Genomic DNA, 23,761 nt, shown 5'->3' on the forward strand with positions numbered 1-23,761 from the left:
GTTGAACAGATCGCACGATGCAAATTTCTACTCCAGGAAAGGAAAGGAATGAAACATTTTGGAGTAAAATTATCGACCATTGTAACAAATGTCCCCACCCATCACCTGACAATTAATAAAAAACAACACAAACTCCACAATTCAATCTCATATTTAATTCTATACTTATTGATCTAATTTACATTCGTATATAAGCATTTCAATGGCTTTTACAATATTTACAAACAGTATTAGGGCTAGATTTGCTTTATAATGTTCAGAAGTGACACCTATTAAAACAGCAAAAAATAGTAAATGCCCTCAAAAATGAGATACAACTTATGTTCTAAAAGTAATAAACTCATTTTGATTTTCTTGACAACACTTAATTTTCTTTGTTCCACGGTTTAGATCCGTGTCACACCTGAATACAATAGTATACTCTGTACATGTTACATCTTTATATAAGCTTACCTCTAAATAAAAAATAGACTTCAAAAACACAAAGCAAACAGTATATGGAAGAAACGAGCACACCTTCTATGAAGGTTTTTCGTACCTTTAATCCTCTACTTAGCAAAAGCTGAATAATTACCAGACCTAAAGTGAATAAGGAAAAAGAAAAACGACCAAGAAAACCTACCAGGCGAGCACTCCTAACTCAAATGAATTCAAAGGGTGGTAGCATTTATATATCAAGTGTTTTTCACAAAATATTAAAACTCCATCTTTGGAACACGTTTGTATTGATTTTCTCAGTCTCAAACGAGATGTGAGTCAGCAAAACTGACAATAAGCCTCACCAAAACAAAATGACCTAAGGATAAACCCAAGTGAAAGGATGCAAATTTAATGACCAAATAGCTCAGTTGCTTTTACATATGAACTCGCTCTGTGTTTTAGGACTTAGTTCAAATCCTCCAAGTAATAATAAGCTTGTGCTCCGTAATCTGACATTAAGATAAACTAGGCATTTCTTTTCACGAGACTAAGATCATCTTTATATTAAAACACGAGCCTACTAACTAAGGGCACCTTACTTATTACCAAACGAGGCCGTCTTTTTGATCCTGTCAGTTTCAGTCACTTTCAATACATTTCAAAAATTATTTTATCTTTTTCAAATCTTCACAAAAGAATGGCTGAATGCATGAAACCTTAATCGGTGTCTGGTTATCAAAAGCTTCTCACTGGCAAGGATCCAAATTCTGTTCCTCTCTCGTCAGTCCTTTCCAAGTAACAGTGATGGAAACTTGTGTGGGCAAAAAATGACTACTTGGGGTTTACACTGTAATATGCCCTTGTGGACTTTTTTTTTTTTTTTTGAAGAACTGTACGCAGGTAAAGAATTGAGAAATCAACATGTAAAGCAGCAATGTTGAAAATAACACAAGTGAAAGAATTGTGCAATTGAGAAACGGAGCAGAAAAGGATTGAAAAGCCAGCGAGTTTTAAATTGAGGTCTGATTTCAAGCTGATGTTTGGTTGAACTACAAGAATTACTAACCGTGAATCGGTGATAAGCGTTCTTCACATCTTTCTGTGTTGGTGAGTTTTTGAGATGTAATAAAATGTGATTGTTTGAAGTGTAAATTTGTTTGTAATAATAAATTCTCTGTACATCAAACGGACTAACTGTGAGATGATTTGACTCTAAAATTATGACACGAATAATCTGCATTAAAAGACGACATTCGAGGAATATTAAATTTGTACAAAAAGTATCTTATCTAAACGGTTCATCAGCTGGAACTTAATGTAAGAATTTAGTTTTTACGGAGCACTTACATGCTTTTGATATTGGAGTTTTAAATTAAGGCTACTGTGTTTCAAAAATGAAGATGAAAGTTAAAAGCGCTTAAACTTTGACGACATTAAATACTGATATGATCACCATGTGCTGCTTTGAGTTTCTTACGAACAGGATCACTTATGTTATTGTCATACAAATTCAAGATTGCCAGAGTATTATTATAACACAACATTTTACAAATCTTATCAGCGCATTCACTGCCGAGCATTGTCAGACAAATCCAAGTCTGTCAGAGTAATATTTTGACACAACCCTTCACAAATCTTATCAGCACCTTCACTGTCGAGTTTATTGACAAACAATTTCAGGAATGTCAGAGTATTATTACAACGCAACATTTCACAGCTGATTTCACAAATCTTATCAGCGCATTTACTGTCGAGTTTATTAAGAGACAAATCCAAGTGTGTCAGAGTATTATTATGCAACAACCCTTCACAAATCCTATCAGCGCCTTCACTGTCGAGTTTATTGTCAGAGAAATACAAGACTGTCAGGGTACTATTATTACACAAAATTTCACAAATCTTATCAGCGCATTTACTGTCGAGTTTATTGCGAGACAAATTCAAGTCTGTCACAGTCGTGTTCTCAGTGACTATCTTAGCAATAATTGCTAAGGTACGGTAAGGGACGGTAGAAATTTAGGTTATGTTGAGTGTGATATAATTATTATATCACACTCAACATAACCTAAATTTCTACCATCGGCATCTACCCTTTGAAGTCTCAGAGACTTGCCAAATGTACGTGCTAATCTAAATGAAAATTACTACCTTCTTTTTTGCATTCCTTAATGCACTCCACTGCAACAAAAAACTTTGCTTTATCTTCGTCAATGTGAGCCGCCAAACTCTGGATAAGAGCCATTGCCCGGGGGGGGGGGGGGGGGGGGGTTACTCCCTTATAAGAGGCTAATGGGGATGTGCCGCTGGATGGGGTCGCATTTTCACGACTGGATTGACTAGAATGGGGTTGCATTTTCAGTAGAGTTACTAGAATGGGGTCGCACATTTTCGGATTTTTGGGGTAAGAAAAAAAAAAATAGAAAGTGACTTAGTTGGGATCGCGAAAATTACATGTTCCCAAAAAGTGACTAAGATGGGGTCTATAACTGGCCACAAAAAAAGACTATAATGGGGCAGGGGCTCTGAGAGGCCAGCGGCACATACCCAGCAAAACTGAACCCAAGTATCCCCCCCCCCCCCCCCCGGGAGCCATTGCTTTTTCTTCGGACGCTTCTGCCAGTATGCCGCATGTGAACAGCAACACTTGTTTCAGGTCAGCATGCCAAGAGAAATATCTCGCATCAGCAGCTAAATCTTCAGGACTCATTTCTCCACTCCGAAGCTGGCAACAGAGATAGAATGCAGCAAAATGTTCCTGAAAGGATTTGCGCATGAAGGCGTAATAGAGACATGGTCTTCGTCTGTTCCTTCCATGCTGAACTGACAGAAACCCGAAAGCAGGTAAGTCACTTTCATGACTCCCAAGTTGATGTTTCTCAAAGTACATCATCTGTTGGAAAAGACCCTCCAAAGCTATCGAGCCAAGGTGTTTTAGCTGTTGTTCGTACACCTTTGTAGGATTTTGGCCGGTTTCCAGTGTCAAGTTCTTCTTTTCGGTGTATCTTGTGAGGACATACTCCACTATATCCGTGTACAGTGTAGTTTTCTTTTCCGGAAGGATGCCATCCGAGTATTCGCAAAGAAGACAGAGGAGAGCAGTGTTCAGGGGATTGGCAATCAGTTCTTCTAGGCTTTTATCTTCCTCCAGTCGATTTGAGTGCGTTTGTGCCATTTTCTCTCCCTCCTTTCCCTTGGCTTTGAAATATTTCCAGATGAAGTTACAGGCATCAGATTTAGTGAATCCCACGATCTCCAGGAGAGTGTCACAGGATTTTCTCGCCTTTATCCCAGCCTCGTGCCGAGCTGTAACCACAAGATGACATTGAGAAAAAATTGCACTCCTACCCTGAATGAGCTCCTCTGCCTCTGACCATCTCTCGTTCGGCAGCTCGTCCAATCCATCCAGAACTACAAGTACGGCCGATTGATGATGTTTGATCCATTTAAAGAAATCTTCTTTGTCTTCTTCATCAACATCAGAAGGGAGAATCTGCTCGCAGATGTCCTTATGGAGGTTTGAATCGGAAGACATGTCGCGACATCTAAGCAATAGCACCATTTTAAAATTCGGAAAACAATCTCCCGCTTCAGGTGCCATTGAGGCCCAGTCGTAGGCAAGCTTGTTGCAGTAGGTAGTCTTGCCCATACCAGGATCTCCCTCAATTAAAACCTTTTTCGGATTCTCGCATCCTTCGTGCGGTTGAAAGATGTTGGACATGTCGACCATTTTGTCGGTCAAAGATCCTCTCGTCTTCTCCCTGCCGACCATTCTGAGCCTGGTGAAGATGTCACTAAGGCGAAAATTAAATTCACCTTCGCACCAAGGGAAGAGTGCAAGACATCCTTCACGGGTGTCGTACAATCCGCGTAGTTGGTCAATAACCTCAGCAAGATCAAAATCATCTGAAAGTTAAAGGCATAATTTGTAAACAATCCCCTCTAGAGTCTTCATAACTGGAACATGCGTGAGCAAACTAAAGGCACAGAGGTTGTGGAAAAAACAAAAGGAATTTTGGACAAAAAAGGATTGTTTTCAAAGTTAACCCAAACCACCGCAAAAAACTGATCCCTCCAAATTTATATATCACAATAATAAACAGAAACATTAATTTGAGCGTATTTTTCATTTTAAAGAAAAATTCGTTCAAATCATTGTACAAACACTTGTTCTTTTTTTAAAAATATTGGTAATTGATTTTCTGTGGTGTAGTAAATTGTTATGGAATAGAATTTACAGCCTGCCTTGAGTCGCTTGGGACGGGGATTGACAGTTCATCCCCCACATAGGTATATGCTGCAAAGGGTGTGGGTTCTTTTTCTTTTTGAAGGGGGGGGGGGGGGGGCATTTTTGTGTGAAAAGGGTCTACATTACCATAGCCTGCGTAGCTGGCGGTATTGTAGGTGTGTGTGAGTCCCCCACCCCATTCTCCTTGTGGCTTCGCCGCTTGCTTCTAGCGGCTCTGCCGCCAAAACTTTATTTCGCGCGCGCTTACAATACCGCCAGTTACGCAGGCTAACATTACCAGTGAAAAGAAACCTTCACTTTTGAAATAAATTAACATTAACTTGCTGAAAATACAATCTAATTTCAAATTTCATTGGAAAACATGGAAATAATATTTTTGTTTCATGTCGGACAAAACAGAATTGGATTATCACCCATTTTTCATTTTAAATTTCCCGGGCGCCGCCATCTGCTTACAGATAAAAGCAGCAACCGTATGACGTCATGAAATCTAAAATGGCGGCACCCAGGAAATTTTATCTTTTTAGCGCAGCCCTCATTACAGTTCGACTATATGCTCGAACCAGGCCGCTTGAAACAAAGTGAAAGGGGAAGTATCATTGGGTTTTTGATATCTTTTGTTAAAAATGATGAAATAAGACCTTCAATCACCTGCCAAATAATTCTAGAATGACGAGAGGAACGAAATCAACTCAATTCTTGAAAGAAACAGCTTGTGATCTGTTCTAGCGCATTTTGGAAACAAACATGTGAGAAATTGAAAAACATTAGCCTAATATTTTTCAAGTTTCAATCCAAACCGGCCTACTCTGTCTCTGGCCAAAGGCACAAATCGACAGTTTTATTGCACTGGGGTGATAATGTTCAACAAACTTGACAATTATTTCGTTGTTTCTGCTGACAGTCAAACATTTTTGGGTTTTGAAATGACAGCAAATTTTCGTGATTCTTCCCCTTTAACCAATCACTTTGCTTTCCGAAAACAAAGAATGATGTTGGCAAACGGACCAATAAGATTCAGGTAGTTAAACAATACATCTGCAACAAAGTTTGAAATAACCGTGAACTTGGAGACCCCTCAGGAAACTGTCTCATTTTCTGATTGGTCAGTGCGAGTCTCCTCTTCACTTGAACGTTTTTCTTTACAGACTTTTTCGAGTTTGACTATACTTCTTAGGTTTTTGGTGGTCTTATTTGACAGACATTCAACTTAGAGTAAACAGAGATGGAGGAATTTTTGGTGACGGTCACTGACATTCCCAACTTCTGCAAGAGCATGTGCTGGATTTGCACTGTGTAGGGCTGAGTCGGCAATTGATCGCCACAGAAAGAAAAACTAGTCGCCACCTTGTGCCAAACGTTTTCACAGGTTGTAATATCAACAATTCCACAATCAAGAGCTCAAACATCAAAATTTACATGTAGGAATGGTTCGGTTCAGTTCAAAGTCATGCATATGTAAACTATTGCAAAGATACATTTTCAGTGAGAGTAGTTTGATGATTCACGTTGTGTTCAAATGTTTTGAGTAACAGTCAAATGAGAGACAAAGCCCAAGCAATTATCAGAAATTATTGAATTTGGAATGTTACAGTTGTGTGGAGCTTGCTTCGAACACTTCATCACATGCATGCTTTTACGATTTTAGAAAACCAGTTAGTCGAGAACCGCGTTGTCAGGTTGCAACATCGAACCAATTGACAGTGGGAAAAATTTGGGATCGAAACTGCTCAATCAAAAAACTGCACAGTTTACAGCGAGGTCCGCATGTTCAAGTCGGGTAAAATTTATTAGCGAATGTTTTGTCGAGACACTGCAGTGTTATTGGTCTATTTACCAACAACTTTCAGATCCTTTGTTGTCTGAAAACATTGTGATTGGTTGGCTTCCTACCAAGTGGCTCGGTTCGAGTGGTCAGACTGTAAATAAATCAACATCTATTTGATGTGTTTTATTTACAATCAGTCTACGCAATGCATGACTGAAATTTCCGAGAATGAAATGAACTGTCAAATTCCTCTTAATGTAATATTAATATCTGGCATTTGAATGGAATCTTGAAGATTTTTCTGGAATCTTTCCAAAAAAGATGCAGTAAGTTTAAAAACAAATCAAAAATACTTCGGAAACAATTAATAATTATTGTGATTTTTGAAATACTTAATGCTGTAATTAATGTCAGTGAAGAAAAATTCACAGCTTTATACTGTCAATAAAAAAGGGAAATTTCTACACAAATTCTGAAATCTCGCTGGCAATGTTCAAAACTGACATGCAAATTTCAAAACTCCCTTTAAATTTGAAAAATACTGGACATGCGTGCTGTAGATTGACTGAAACTTAAAACTTAGATTTTCGATAATAATATTAACAGTTAAAACAACCAAAAGCAATGTATCAATCGTAAGAAAATTTCACGATTACTCTACTCCTAATAGGCCATTGTGATGCAGACACTACTAACACATTTGAACTGCACTGTAGTTTCATCTGATTCAGCAGAAACCCAAGATAATCTGTAACTAAGCTAAAGTAGATAAAAGACCCTTAAAGTTATCAGAACAACTTGCAGGTGCAAAAAGAAGGTTTGAAATGGATTTGAACCCCTTGACCTCAGCATTACCAATGCAGTGCTCTACCATTTGAGCTGACAAGCCAACTGGGAGCTGGTCACTTTGTGAGATCATAAAATTCCCATTCAAGATCATAAGATTGAATTTATGGAACGACCATCAAGCCTAAATGTTTTTCACGCTTTCTCCCTGAAACTACTTTTAAAACTTTTATCTGAAACTGCAATGGGTTTTCATCTAATGATAAAATTTGACCCTATGCATTACTTTCAACAAACAAAAGAATAATGAGAGAGGATCACACCTTTTCCAACAATATAACTGACCTTGATAAGGGCGAGGCCATCCTTGAAAAACATAGGGATCACATAAAATATTTGCCACAAGGGAAGCTGCCATGGTACTTGCAAAAGACTTCCAGTCATCGCTTACAGGCTGACTGAGACCTCTGTCAATGGCCACACCTTCCACTAACAGCCACTCCATCTTACCATCATGGGCTGCTGCAAAAATATCTGTCATAAAGAGGAAACAGGTTCACGTCATTGCTCCAACTTAACATTGCTCCTGTCCTTACATTGCTCCTGTCCTTACAAAAACTTTGGAGGATAGATCTGGCTGGCTTATTACTTTACACCTTTACTCAATTCAAAAAGTGGAACACAGGAGAGGGTGCGGAGAGATCAAGAAAGGATAGCCTGCAAAGGAAGTGTTTCCGTGGAGTTTTCAGCAAAAAAGGCCGATTTTTGTATTCTGGATGCATGCGAAATGAGGTTAGAGAAAACAAAAAAAGGGGGGAGAGGGTCCGAGGAGAGATGCTTTTCCCATCCTTCTTGTTTTTCACTTTAGCTCATCCTAATTCCGGCCGGTAAAACAGAGACAAATGCACAAATGGAAACGCTTGCAGCACAGGCTAAGGAAAGGAGGGAGGCCAACTCTGTTGAGGTGACTAAGTCTAGTTCAGGGACCAGTTTCTGTCCAATCTGAGGATGGCAGCCTAGGTATTTTGCCAAAAACTGAATGCCAAGCACCAAACGCCAAATCCATAGAGGTCGTATAATGTCAAGCTTCTGCCATAACAATAACTGAAAGCTCACTGTCTGTATCATCAGTACTTCAACCTAAATAGCACGAAGAAGTGCTTAAACCTAAATCATATCAACCCTAAAAACCTCAATACTAAGCTGCTGTAGCTGGTGTAAAATGCCACCTTCAGTATTTGGCATTCTGTAAAATACCCCTGAAGATCTGAGGATTATTTCTGATCCTGTGATTATTTGCGGTCCAATTTGGCGGTCATTTGCTGGCCTGTACAAGAAACCTTCTAAAAGGGAAGATTGTATAACCTACAGGTGCCTGAACTTGAACCACCAACTGAGCTACAGTAATAGCCCACGTATAAGAACCTGAATTTTTCAATTTAGCCTAAATAGGTTCTTATATAAATGGTTCTTGAAGCAAATTTAGGCTACCAAGGTTCTTAAAATAGGTTCTTATATTTCCATATCAATTTGATCTGAATATACTATAATATATATTATAAATATCATCTCATAATACAGTATAATGGCAAACACAATAGACATACAACATGGTACTTAAGCTTGAAAGAAAAAAAAGTTATGTCAAGTTACTTTTAAATAGTTGGCGATCTTAATTCAGCAGTTTCTACCTATACACTTTCACAGCAACCCCACTGATAAGACCCTAACTTAAAATTTTAGCCTAAATAGGTTCTTATGTGGAGGGGGCTTAAAATGAAAATTTTAGCCTAACAGGTTCTTAAAACCCAGATTCTTATACGAGGGCTATTACTGTATCAAGAAAACTGGGAGCTCGTCATATATTTGTATGTCATACCCGAGAAGGATGAATTAATGAATATGAATATAGTAATTAATAATTTTATTTGAGCTGTGGATAAAAATGTAAAAAGAAGAAAGATCCTATTCTCCTACTTAGCTGCCAAACTTTTTAATAGTCTTAGCCCAGCAATCAAGACCTCAAAATTTAATTAATAACATTCGTGCCTTCACCACCAATTATTCAATGGAGTCAAGATATTAATGTAAACTGTATTTGAAACCTTTTCTCATTATGAATTTATATATTTTAGTTGATTCATTATAACTGTATGTATAACCTAGTAGTTTCTAATATTACAACATAGTAGTTTCTGATGTTATCCAGTTCATTGTAGAATATCTGCACAGCTTCAATGTAAATAAGTGTTAACTTTTTAATTCTGTGCTTAATAAAGTTTTATTATTATTATTATTATTATTATTATTATTATTATTATTATTATTATTATTATTATTGTCCTCACAGTTATTTACGCAACTTAAACAGTTGCGAAAAGAAATCCTGGAAAAAATTCAGGCTTAAATTTAATCTTTCATCCACAGTTCACAATATGACAAGCTCTCAGTCGGGTTGATAGCTCAGAAAAGATACTTGATGAAAGTTAACTTAAGGTGGCTTACTACAGCTTTGAGTAAAAATAAATTTCTTAATGTGCGGGTGTCAAGTAAGCAATTGCACGAGTGATCAGGAAAACAAGCAAGCAGTTTGTAATTTGTGCCCACACAAGTGAATGCAGAAGTGCCCATGCTGAAAATGGAGGTCATACCGAAACGTTTTTCAATCATAAATTTCTCCAAATCTAGCTGACTAACTATGCTCAATTTTTGATATTTTTAAATATACATCAACATCGATCTTCACATGATTGCTTTACAAAATCTGTAAGACAGATTTAAAGATATTTTTCAAAAATTCCCATTTGTGACATTTTCGTTGATATGCAAAAACATCTCTTACAGATTTTTGTTTTAACTTGTAAGAAAGTTTATTTGGATCCAAAGTTTTAAATGGTAGGTTTTTGAGTTGGGGTTGTACGGGGTGACTATTGGGTAAAACGTTTCCAAAGAATTAGAGCCCAATCCTCTGATGGCCACACGGCCACTTGTTTTGAGCCACTTCAAGCAAGAGCATGGTAAAATAACAAACACCCACTGTCATTTATGATGGTTTTGACATTGCATTTGTTATTTGTTCCTTCACAATGAGTACCAGTGATCATATTATTGAAAGGATCTGGTGACCGTGAACCGTAGTATTTAGTCACCTTAATTTTTTTTAGTTAAACAATATTTGAACACAACATTTGCTCTAAGGGCAACTAAGTGCTCATCGAGAGAGCTTACGTCGGATCAACTAACCCGCATAAACACACAGCAGAGATGGACTAATTCACAGGGCTAACACGAGTACAAGTTAAAAAAAGAAAACTACAAAGCTTATAAACTAAGGAAAACGAGATGAACGGGAAATAAATTACTGAACTTGCTTGAATAAAAGAACATTCGACTGAAATTGCAAATCCAGAGAACCAAACAGAAAGCATTTCAAGTTTAAGTATGTTACTATTGATTTCTGGCTCTGTTGACATCCAAACCCGGGTCCTTTTAATCTGAACCTTTCTGTAGCTCACCTAAATGCCAGAAGTGGACTGGCGCAAATAATAGCAACCTTAATGCGAGGCTCAGAGTAGCATTCTGATCGACTAGCACTAATGATAACTAAACTGACTTACCTTCGCCTTCCTCGCTAAGCACATCGGCATCACAATGTACTCGCACTTGCCATTCAGCTGGGTTTTCCAAAGGAGCTTTCCATCCTTCAGATGCATGTCTGATGAGCTTGCCGAAATTTCTGCTCACGGGGGTTCTAAAGTCAGGGGTTGTCAACTTAGAAGACACCAGTATGTCTCCGATTTTGATATTTTCAGAATTTAAACCATCGCAGGTGCCCACAGAAATCACAGCCTTGGGCAACAAGACCCTGCTAGCATTTGTTACATCAGGTAAAGCACCACCTGGAACTACAGAACGTTTTGAGCATTTTATCAATGCAATCTTAAGCTTCTCATGGTCACCACTACCAATCGCTCCAAAGTAGACTGGACCAATGTCTTTGTGGTAAGTCTTGAAAGGCTCGTCGAGATAGAAATAACAGCTTAAAAACTCACAGTCATCCACAGTCACTAAAAGAATTTCTATCGGGAGTTGAACTTTGCTCCAAGCTATGGAAGTGTTAGGAAGATCGCTCATCTTGGGAAACTTAAAACAGAGTTGCGGTGGCTTGCCATTGCAATCATCAGAGCTGTCTTCTCTATTTTCTTTAATTTTGGTTCCTAGAAAAGAAAAAAGAAAGAGAACAGCAAAGATCAATATTGAAGAAAAACAAACTAAAGTTTTAGACTTGTAAATGGCTTGGGCTTTCAATTAAAGGTAACTGGCAATACTGGCTGTTAAAAGCAGCCACTTCTACAAATATATTTTCAATTGGTGAAAAAGGAGAAGTTTTACCAGTATGTTATTGCAAGAAAGTGCTCTGCACTTTTACAAAAATATTTGTAAAAAAGCTTTTTACAAAAAAATTTAGGAAAACAAAAAAAAAGCTGCCTTTTACCAAAATTATTATAATTCTTGTAAAAAGGAACGTTTTTAACTGGTGAATGCACACATGTGTAATGAACAAGTCATAGCGATGGGTGGGGTTTTCACTTGGTTAGTGGGTTGTCAACTTTCAAGCATGCACAGTGAATGAGTGATCGTAATGTAGCGGAATTTCACTCTGGCGCAGGTCGAAATTAGCGAATTTTGCCTTTTCAGAAAAGAAACACACCTCTTGGAAATGGTGAATCGAAAGCGGAACTTCTAAGGGATGCTCGACGGTTTTAACAGTGAAAATCAAGCATTAACGGCAAAGAAATCTTTGTTTGATTTGTGGTTTTATTAGCCCAATGAGCGGGCGGATCTCACATCAACTTTTAATCCGCGGAGTTCCTTGGTAATGTTTCAGTGTTTCTGGAAGACAACACACAAATAATTACAGGTTTGACTGTGAATGTGTATCAAAATACTATTTTAATAGACCGATTTTCCGTATTCCGAACAGTTTTTGCAAAATGTTTGAAAAAATGTTTGAAAAATTTCTGTAAACCTACCATGATGCTCAGCTGTCGACATTTTCAAAAAAGTGTCCACTTGCTCACTGGTGTCTCCTGTTTCACCCCTTTTCACTAATTCCTGGTCATCTCCAATTTGATCTGAGGAAACAAAAATTCATTATGTACATGTACTCCTATCAGTCCACAATTACAAAGGGAAACTTACACATCTATTCTGATTTACATGCTTTTCAAAACGCTCAGTGTAATTGCAGCCATCTTATAATAAGCAGGTCTTACGAGACAGAGGGCAGAGGTCTTGTAAAGTTCATTTAACCACAAGACTGATTTTACAGTGGAGCAAGTTTCATGATTCTTTTGTAGTCATGGAAACCAGCGTTTTTTGCATGACTGGTCAGCTTTACAGAAGCGAGGGCTGCTAAAAATATCTGCTGAACTAAGAGGCTGATTTTAACTGAAAGCTATAATGTTCGTAAAAATTGGATATCCGGAGGGTTGCTTTTTTTTTGGTTGCAGTGACAAGTTTCATTTCAATAGATCAAGTTTATGGAATGCAAACACAAGCCAGGAAAATTGTCAAGCTGAAACAATTAAGGGTTTCAAGTTCTTATCAGTTCCTTTGAGTTCCAACGACACTGTCATGTGCAGCATGAATTGAATAGAAATCCCTAGTGTGGTACATGATAGATAACTTTAATGCACAGTGAGTTCAGAAAAATGTGATTTTCTCACGATCGCTGTTTGATTTTTTCTGCATGTAAATTATAGTCTGTTGATTGTGTGCTGTCAAAGTGATGGAAATTATAGCTAGAGTTGTGACAAGCTCACAATTTCAATTAACTGCCTAGAACGTTGCTAGAGGTAAAGAGCAAGCTACAACTCCTCACAGGTTTGCCTTCTTTTGAAACATCCTACTCTACTCTCATGTGTGTTCAAACAATACTGTTTTTAAGATTTTGTCCTTATTTAGAGAGACAGGAGACACTCATCTACTTGCAGGGTGGAAACTAAAATAATGTAAAAACACTTTTTAATCAAACTATTCAACTGATAATTACGTATATCTAAAACTTTTTGCCTTCAATGACATCAGTGGTTCCAAACACTCAAGACAATACAAGCGCGAGGCCGCACTTCATCTGTTTCTGGGCGTTAAGAATTCCTTCTGAAGCACTCACCCTGTGATGTTCTTTTGGGTTTTCTCGTCAGAAATTAATCGGCAGATTCTCAATTGATCAAGGACAGTTGTTAACAGAAATAGTAGCCCACTATTATGGCACACGTATGTCATGGATTTTGGTATCAGCCCATCCTTAATTTAACAGGTGTGTAAATGTCAATTGAAGTGACAGGAGACAAATCTGATTAGCTGGCATTGTTTGATACATGTATCTTCCTCTACCTGGTTTGGGTCGAAGGCTGACATAGTGATGCTCGTGCAGGTGTCCAAGTACAAGCTGGCTGCTGCTGCCAACATCACATTCTGGACGGATAGTTAAGTCATGTGGCAGACTGCTGATCACGTGGATGCATGTTTGAAAGCAGTTTGCTGCAGCATGGAGAATGATGTGGTCACCCCATGTACCATCCATTTCCATGTTTCTCAGGTAATCAGGCCAAGACTGGTGTCCATCTACAAAGTTAAACAGTTCTGTCCCATCTTGCTGCAAGAGAAGAAAATAACAATAGAAAATATTAAAGTATGTTGGGCTACTTCATCCTGGCAACTATCAACTGGAGGGCAAAGCTTTTCACTGAATTGACCAGGGACTTTCTCCTTTTGTTCAGGAAAGTAATGATTGTTTCTCTATACATCAACTGTTGCTCTAAGAAGTTTAGCATTGGATGGTACCATAGCCACAAAATAATTCAGTAAGTTAAATGCTTTGTTAGCACTTGGTCAGGACAATGATTATCATTATCCACAACAAACCAATAGCGAAACAGGAACAAACTGTTCTATAATTTAATAAAATAACTGCAAAATTGGATACAATGCAATTTCAGACTTGTTTTTAAGCACCCTATTTGTGATATCAGCCCTTGAGTTGTACTGACTGTCCAAGAGATAACAACCAATTTAGAACTGATCGCCCCTTCTTCAGAAATGAAATCTGTATGAATGTGGCAATAATCTTGATCAAGGTATTTTTGAGCAAGTGACACAGGCAAACTAATTAAAAAAGAAAAAAGAAAATCCAAATTCTCCAAACAGGAATGAAGCGCAATGACCTTCTGATACATAATATTAATGGAGTCACACCACTGCATTACAGGAAACTAAATGTGGCAGCGAAGGCCATTAAACTACATTCATGTGACACTCATTCTGCATATGCTAGGATTTGAATGTGATGTTACATGTATACATGTTTATTGTGATGAATTCATTATAGAGGGTTTTTTTCTCAGTCAGCTGCTTTATTATTGGCATAAGCAAAAAAGAAGACTCCAAGTTCTCCCATTTATTGCTTTGTATAACCATATTAAGGTAATACCATATACCTTTAGAGGTGTCTTGCATCCAAGCGATGTAGCGTGTCCAGTTTAAACTGTAGATACCTAAACCCCCATATCAAATTAAAGCATATAGAGCTGGCTATCGAACTTAATACCAAGAATTTTGAAATAAGATGAATTGTCAAATTTTTCACGACCTCTAAATGCAAGTGTCCGAATCACCTTTTGAAAGCTACAAGTCAAAGTGAATTTTGTTTTACGCTAATTTCATTTCCTCCTCAGTTTCTGGACCCAAAGCGCTAAAAAAAAGGGTCTGTGTTTTGCCATATTCAATTGCAGTGGTGAGCTGTAGGAACCCAGGGGCCCCTACAAAATGGAGTGGCCGCCCCCACATTCCCCGGCCATGTGGGCACCGCTGACCCGCACTTGCCTTGATTTTAACTTGGCCTAAATTACATTTAGCCACATTTACAGGACATTTTCGAAATAGGATTTAAAAAAATGTGGAGTTATCGTGCAAAATTCGCTCTTGAGGAAAAATATTTCGAAAAAAAAAAAAATTCGCAGACACGGTTTTGTTGTTTATATGTTAAACTAGCTACTTACCAAATTTGAAGGCAAACGAACAAATTCCCTTTGAGTTTTAGCTCTTTTAAGTGTCCCATTCAAGTGAAAAAATTGATTCAAGAAAACAGCGCTAAAAATTCAACAATTCAATTTATTTCAAAATTCTTGATATATAAGTTTAATAGCCCACTCTATAAGCTTCAATTTGATATAGGGGTTTAGGTATCTACAGTTTAAACCGGACGGGCTACATTGCTTGGACACGAGACACCTCTCAAGGTATATGGTAACCTTAAACAAAAGCAAACTCATTTGTAAGTTGACATTGCCAATAGTAACTTACCAGCGTAGGGTTCTCCTTAAGGAATTGGACTATGTGTTGCCTCAATGCTCCATGAGAGATTTGGATTCCTTTCACCAGATCCAGTTGCTCTGATAATGCATAGAACATGCAATTCCCAGATTCCTCATTATCGGAAATTTTGAAGCCTTTGTCTGAAGCAATTTTCTTCATCTCCTCTGGAAGGTTTGTTGAGCTGATGATCTTGCCTGCATGTTGCATTTGCTGAAGATCGCCAAAAATTTGTTTAGCTGTCATGACCAAAACTGCCAATGAAAAGGAATGAAAACAAGGATAATGAATGAGTTACAGGCATCAAATCAATAATCAATAATGATTATTGTCATGTTTTAGTTCATTCAGTTCAACACCACCAATAACAAAAACCAGCAACACTGATTAAGTAAATTACTTCTTCAAACATTCTGTATACAGATGCTCCCATAAATTAAGCTACAAATAAACTAGTTAAGGTGAGGACACATGAAATAATTTAAAACAAACAACATGTATGATAGAAAATGGAATATAATGAGCTTAATAATACTTCATACTATCTACTTAGAAATTCTATAAAAATGTTGTATCAGTCATTTTCATATTGTAGACTTATTGTAGAATATCAAGGAGAATGCATAAAATTAATATTTAGTTAATTCCATTTCTTGCAAGGCACATGCAGCTGAGGTTTTTTTTTTTAACCAACTTTGAGGTGTCTGGAAATTGCACGAAACACCACTCATTCTTTAAGTCTGATATAGGTTCTGAAACCATTGATGATTCTTGGATAAATTCAAGGCAAAAGTTTGCCAAATGTTATAATAATTTATTGTTATTAAGATCACATTTTCAAACCTCCTTTGTTTTCCCTCATGAATTATCAATGAGTTTGAAGAGAAGGACACTTTTAGAATCATTTATCCAAAGCTTTCGTAGTAAAGCTACCTTGATGATCAGCTTTCAATGCCTTCAAAAAAGTCTCTGACTGCTCACTGGTGTTTCCTGTTTCCCCACTTTCCACTTGTTTGTGGTATCTCTAATTCCAACTGCAAAAAAAGAAATTCAATTACTTCTAAGTCCACGTTCAAAAGCTCCATTTACCATCACAATTAAAAACACAGATCAGATATTTTTTCTCTCTACTGATTGTTTCATGGAAAGACTAATGATCCAGAGGATTCAAATTGCTGTAAACCTCAGTGTCTGATCTAGGCTTTCCATCAAGGGGGACAATGTGTCCCTGTCAACAATTTTCAGGGGGACATTTCAGTTTTTTAAGGGACACTAAATTTGTATTTCTATTTAATATGAAAAACAAATCTGGGTATAGAATCACTGTTGTACAGTATTGTTATTATCAAAATAAATGTACAGCTTAATTAAAGTCTGTTTATAGAGAAGAGCAAGTTTATTCGTTAACAAAAAATTAATGTATTTTCCTTGCTTCAACAGACCTTTTTTTTTTAATTTTCATCTTAGAAATGGAATACAAAGTAATATAACACACAATAATTATTATTATTGTATGTTGTCTGTTCTTCTTCTATGTGTTATAGCATTCTCCCACTCTTTGAACATTAAAAGAAAGTTTACAGCTTTTGTTTTAAAGACGGGGAACAAGTACTGCATCATTTTCCACTATATACCCAGCCTTGAGTTAAACTACATGTACCTCAACACTGAACAGAAACCTGAGATGAGACAGAATTTTTGTATTTCTTTTCCAGACAAGAAGAGCCTAAAGTTATGTTGGTTTTAATTTGGACGAAGTGATCAAAGCAAAGCTAAACAGTTTTATTGCTTCAATAGAAGAGAAAATTGCTTTATGGCTTCAAAAGGTTCAGGGTGGATGGGCTGCTGCCCTTGCAGTAACAAGTTTAAAGCTCATTTCTTCAAAATTCTCCTAAATCCTTTTCTCTTTTCCATAAGAGGACAGCCCTGTTGAAGTCAATACTGTCATCTGCAGGCCCCTCTACACTAAATTATTGTCATGAGATTGTCAAGTGTGTTTTCCTCCATTCAATTTCTGTGGGCAGTTTTAGTTAAGTTTTGAGCACTAAATCCTCTCTCAACATCAGCTGTTTGTAGCGGAAGAGTAAGGGCCAGCTGTACCAACTTCAGCAAATTTGGAAAAGTGTCTGGATGAAACTTGAAAATACAACTCCACAGCTTGGACAACTTGTCAGTTGGGTACTGCCGCTCCTTAACAACATCCTTTAATAAAGACCATTCCATCTCGGTTTTTATAGGATCAACTACAGCAGGAATTACTCTTCCACTGACCACGTTTGCCTTGTCTGATCCATAGTGATTCAACAGTTTCAGTAACTTATTATTTCCATAATTCGAAACGTCTTCAGCTGTCATGAAAGACACTCCTCTCAGACTTAAGATTGCAAATGCATCAACAAGACCCTGTGATTCCTGAGGAAATCTAGCAGTTATCTGCTCAGTGAGATTGTCAATAAAAGCATCTCTGCTTTTGATAGCCTAAGCTTTTTGCATTTGCAAATATGAAATTTCATGGCCACCAGCACCCATATGCCACTTCCCAGACTCATCCTGTTTCAAAGATTCATCAAGTTTCTTTGTATAGTAGCCACTTCCCTTCTTCACTTTGGCAATTTCACTGAGGGTGGTGGAATGCATGCCTGGGTGATTGAAACATTTAGATCCTCTTTCTCAAATATGCTGTTTAGCTGTGCTACCCAGGGAATAATATCCATTAGGTAATACATTGTTGCCATAATTATTCTCAACCTGAGATAATTTCTTAAGAAAACCTAATGCCTTTGCATCATTCTTGTGGTTAGCAAAATAGGTTACAAGGGCGTCCCATGACCTGTACACAGTTTCTAGGGCACTATAGAAAGCAAACCACCGAACTGAATGCATCTCCTTTATCTTCAACTTTGGGCTCTCTAGTATTTCTTGAATAGCCTTTAGCCCGGCAACACATTTTGCAAATTTAGTGAAGTAATAGTACAGGCCCCGGTTGTTCAAAGAGCAGATAATAAAATTATTTTATCGACTGAATAGGTCGCTCGCTATGCAGCAAATAAATGTGTGCAACAATTTCCCTATAGCCCTATAATTTATCTATAGAGTAGAAGCTTGTCTAATTTAAGTATAGGATTGTGTGGAAAACTTGCTAGAAGTGTTGTTTGGAGTACATTTGCACTGCTGGATAGGGACTTATCCACTGGATAAAGTTGTCCGCCCTTTGAACAACTGGGGTCAGATCTGTTAACAATTGTCTCTATTTCTCCATTTTTTCTACTTTATTGGCAGCTTGGCTAGTACACAATGCCAAACGGTGAGCCATACAATGAATATTTATTATAAATGGGTTCTCTTTCTTGAGAAGTGTGCTCACTCCCCCAACTCTTCCTGTCATGATGGATGCCCCACCACGTCCAAAACTCATTACTTTATCAACAGGAATGGAACGGGCAGCAAGAACATTTTGTATTTTCTGATTCACAACAGGTGCTGTACACTGTTCCTCTTCAATGGTAATGTTTGTAAGAAAATGTGTCTCTGGGACATTATATACCATCAGATATCAATTGAAGGGGTGCCTGGAAAAAAGCCCTAAGTGACTTCTGATAAATTGCTAGAATCTCCTTCCAAATTTCCTTGTATTCGCTTGTGAAACAAAAGGAGAATTTGACCTTACATCAAAATTCACTTAGGGCCTTATTTCGCGCACCCCTTCAATGTGGCATAAATTAACAATTAACAATTAGCAATGTAAGCAATGTCAGTACTCTCTTTGCCACAATGCTTACAAATGGAGACTTGTGTAGCTTTTCAGTTATTTCATCTTGAACGCATTCAGCAATGACTGACTGGAAGTCCTTAGCAGTTTGAACTGAATGGTATGAGGCATTTTTCGCTACATTAAGGTATAAATATACTTTATCGGACGCCACACATTATCGGACAAAAACGGAAAAACTTTGTTTTCTCACGAAAATAATAAAAAAAGTTTATGAAACACTAACATTTTGACTAGATCGCATGTAATCGCCTCATGTACCACGTTGTCTGTCGTAAATCCGCGGAAATATAAAATAAAATTAGTTCTCTTACCTTCAGCGATCATGGCGCTTGATTTTTCCAACAAATTTCCATCGACAAACAAACAAAAAAAATTTCAATAATGGGCGCAAAACTGCAGAGATTGCCCTGAAAACTTGCCGATTGCAACCTTGTCCTCCATTTTCTTTCCCATGAGTCCGTTGGGGCTGTTTCCTGTGATCAACCGCTGGTTAAAGGTGTTTTTGCCTGTATACATCCGCAATCTATTATCGGACGGCCAGCTTCCATACCGAAACAGGATTTGCGTATGCAATGTGTCTGGCGGGAATTTTGTTCAGGATTTCCACATATCCAAGTAAAATAATCGTCCACATCCTTAGGGTCAAAATGCCACCAAAAAAAATAAAAACTCGGACGGAAGAAAACATGGTTGCTGCCATGGAGGCAGTAAGGAATGGAGGGTCACTACTGACGCTCATCCTGGTCAGAACTTCATGTAAGCCTTAGCACATTACACATGGTTATGTCCCGGGACATTATACGTAGGCTTACATGTCATACTGACCCTTACCCTTCCCAAAACTGTGCACCAAACAACAGTTCTATCACATGTCCGATAATATATTTGCATGTCCGATAATTGATCAATCCAATCGAGCCTCTGTGAGTAAGTTTTGTGGGAAATGTGACGCTTTCTATGCAATTATCTTCTGGGAATATAAAGACTACTCTATTACTATTTTAGAGGAAGAATAAATCGGCTGTTTCTCCATCGTGAGCTTCAATAGAGCCGAAGAGGTAAAGAGTGTCCGATAATATATACTCATACCTTAATTAAGTTTTTCAATGTACATGTCTTTGCAGCCTTGCAGTTTTAAAAGATTCATCAAAGAGTTATAATTCTCAGTAGCAATATATTCCTTTGCAAGCCAGTAAACAGTTCTCATTCCACTTACTACAGCTTGCTCGTTAGTCTTCCTCGCAGCCGTTTTTAGGGGAGGAGCTTTGCGTGACGACAAAAAAAAAACGTCAAAACGGCTGCGAGGGAGACTACTTGCTCCTGGGATGAAACAGAATTAACAGCCCCTTGAAAAGATTCGGCCATTTCGATCTCTTGAAGAGCATTTCGGTGGTCTTGACTTTCAATATGGCGAACTAGTGTTGAAGTCCTATTGTTTATGCAACCACTGGTGAAAGGATTGGATTGGCATTACACGAATAGAACATAAGAAAGCTTACCCTTCGGTAGCCAGGTATCTTGAAAGTTTCACTTCGCAACTTTACTAAGAGTAGCGTTTGGTTCACTCGCCTTATCTTTTCCAGGCTCAGCTTCATCGGTTTCTGCGTTTTCAACACTGTTTTTGGCCAAAAAATGCTGAAATCTTTCTTTGTTTTCACGGCGCGCATGACCTCGTTCAGCTCGATCAGTCACCACCTCACAAGCACGTGGGTTTCAATGAATTAACCCCCCTATTGCGATTATTTATGCTAGTTTCCAGGGACCTGGAGTATGACGGCCAGTGTTTATGTCAGACCTCCGTATTCTCCCCAAATGTTAAACGGGACATTGCTTTCAAAAGATTTTGAACAAGGAGAAATCACAAATTCCTTGCATCCACAAAATTTGAAGTGCGCCAAAATGACCCAGGCAATGAATTTGAAGGGGACATTTTTGCTCAAACTGCGCCGCTGTAAATAACATGCCAGTCATGACTCTTTGTTCAGGCTTACCTTTTCAATTCTGATGTCTTCAACAGCTGAAGGTTGTTTCCAAGTAGTTTTTCAGGGTGATTTATGCTTGAAACTCCAACTGGAAAGCAAACATTGAAAGGGCCATTTAAAATGTTATTTTGATGTAGGAACAGGAAAATGAAAGCATCCGATCGAACTAGACAAGAACTAGTAATCAGAAGCAGGGCTGTCAACCTAGCACGTCTTAAAATATGGAGATATGAATTCCCAGCCAGCAAGGACAAAGCGCCTTACAGGGGCGTGGCATCAAGGCTACATTCACGACTTCAAGGAGGGGGGGGGGGGGGGTACAACGAAAAACAGAATATTCTTAGTATGTTAATAAACATTTAAGAGTTTCATCTCCAAATGTCGAATATACGCCAAATACAAAACTTCGGCAATTATCAAAGACACACAGAAATTCATCAGGAGAACGGGAGCTACACTTCAAAATCTTGAGATTGCAGACCTAACTCTGGGGACCGGGAGATACGCTTCGACATCTGGAGTCTCCCGGATTATCCGGGAGAGTTGACAGCCCTGCAGAAAGTCTTAGGTTCGACTTCTGATAGGAGCACTCGGATTTTTTTCCGAGTATGCCTGTGTCATAAATACTGATTAATACATGTATGATTCTCAGATCAGTGTAGTTTACAATCATCAAACCAGTCCGAGACTAAAGGCTTATACGCACTGAAAATCACGCGAAGTGAGCTCAGGTGGTTTACTAGCCTGCGTAACAGTCGTTTCCGTTTCCTTCAAGCCGATCGGGGTAAGCGCGCGAGGGCATTGGGCAAAAAGGAGCCAAAAATTAGGAGCTCCTAGCTTTTTGCTCCTTTTTGCCCAATCAGCCCTCGCGTGCTTACCCTGCTTGGCTTGAAGGAAACGGAAACGACTGCTACGCATTGGCTAGTGGCTTACCGTTGTTCTTGAAATAAACACAAAATAATTGCGTCCAAAGAAGCGACTACGCAGACCTGCCAACCCCCAAAACATGCAGATCTTCTATCTGAGATAGATTTTGAAAAAAAGCCCAGAAAAAACTGAAGATGGGGATCTCAAACCTGGAAATTTCCAAAATATGCGTTAAATGGAATAAAAATTGTATAGATTTTTTGTTGTTACAGGAATTCTTTACCTAATTTGTGCTCCCTTTTCTTCGAAGTAGAAGGCTGAGGTCCTGAAGTCTCCGAGTCAGTTTCTGTTTACCGCTGTATCTCTCAACGCGAGCGGTTTTATTGAAAGCGAAGCACTCGAAAATGAAGCACACAAGGTCGAAAGCGAAGCGCCCTAAGTACTCTAGGTCGAAAACGAAACACCCTAACACTCGAAAACGAAACACCCTAAAACTCGAAAACGAAACACTCTAGGTCGAAAACGAAGCACCCAATTTTAAGGCCGACTTAGGGTTTTGTTTTGTTTTATTCAGGGTCGCAATTTAGTCACGAATCTAGCGCGATAACGGATAGAGTGCTGCGCAAAACGGAGCCCGCAAAACTATTCAACTACGAGTTGTTAAAAGTGAATTTCCTCAGCCCTGACTGAATTAAAAGTAAACACTTCAAAGTGGCATTTCCTGTTTTCCACGTGAATAAAGCATGTTAAGCTTTACCTTTTGTTGATATTTTTCTTCTGTAAAAGCTTTTTAGTTCATCTATCTAATCAACATAAATTTGGTTTTTCGTCTCTGTTTAAGTGACTGTAATTGATTGAAAATAGGGTGCTTCGTTTTCGAGGTTGCGCATGTTTGGTTAAAAGAAATCAATTTGCTCACTAGAAAACGACGGATATTCACTGAGAATTGCACAACTGCGAAAAAAAACGACTTTTTGTCGTTTCTCGAAACAGTCAACTGTTATAAGGCTTCGGAAGAGCTAACAAACTAAAACTGACAGGTTGAACTGTAACGAGTCTTTTCTCAAGCTTACCTTTTCACTTCTGATGTATTCACATTGCTTGCTAGGACAAACTCCTTTTCAGAACGTTTTTCAGGACAATTTTCTCCTTCACACTCAAACTGAAAATCAAGCCGTATTGAAAGGAGTATGTTCCATGTAGAACTGAGGCAAAGAAAGACAGACAACGGTTACGCTTAACGGGAAGTGAACTCATATCAGTGCTAACCGGGCTTTTTCTTAGAATAAGAGTGAATAATTAAAAAAGCACAAAATAATTCAGTGGATCCTGGGAAGAGACTACGACATTTTACGAGGCAGCTGATAGAGTTTTCCGACGCCGATGCTCCCAAACGCCAAGCGCCGATGGTAGTATCGAAAACGAAGACCGAAGCACGAAGCACCCAAGGTCGAAAACGAAGCACCCTAAGTCAAAAAAGAAGCACTCTATAAGTCGAAAACGAAGAACTCTGGGTCGAAAACGAAACACCCTAAAACTCGAAA

The 23,761-nt window shown here is 38.2% G+C and overlaps 1 protein-coding gene and 1 pseudogene across 3 annotated transcripts; both read right to left on the reverse strand.

The window, feature by feature from the left end:
• Positions 1-133: 133 nt before the first annotated feature.
• Positions 134-21,020, reverse strand: LOC146473181 (uncharacterized). Of its 3 annotated transcripts, none has more exons than XM_085118428.1 (8): positions 20,868-21,020; positions 16,530-16,630; positions 15,588-15,850; positions 13,620-13,881; positions 12,254-12,355; positions 10,838-11,437; positions 7,566-7,754; positions 134-4,233 (listed from the first exon to the last, which is right to left on the reverse strand). In XM_085118428.1, exons 3-8 carry the CDS (start codon positions 15,840-15,842, stop codon positions 2,924-2,926), a joined length of 2,718 nt encoding a protein of 905 aa, XP_084974554.1. In that variant the 5' UTR covers positions 15,843-15,850; positions 16,530-16,630; positions 20,868-21,020; the 3' UTR covers positions 134-2,923. The 3 variants fall into 3 exon arrangements, with proteins under 3 accessions (XP_084974554.1, XP_084974553.1, XP_084974555.1); XM_085118427.1 differs by having other exon boundaries at positions 134-4,323; XM_085118429.1 differs by lacking the exon at positions 12,254-12,355 and having other exon boundaries at positions 134-4,323.
• On the reverse strand, positions 17,604-19,692 carry LOC146473182 (zinc finger protein 862-like; annotated as a pseudogene).
• Positions 21,021-23,761: the final 2,741 nt, after the last annotated feature.

Source organism: Pavona decussata, unplaced genomic scaffold (genome assembly GCF_977016875.1).
Source record: "Pavona decussata unplaced genomic scaffold, jaPavDecu1.1 SCAFFOLD_94, whole genome shotgun sequence".
Taxonomy (NCBI): Eukaryota; Metazoa; Cnidaria; class Anthozoa; order Scleractinia; family Agariciidae; genus Pavona; species Pavona decussata.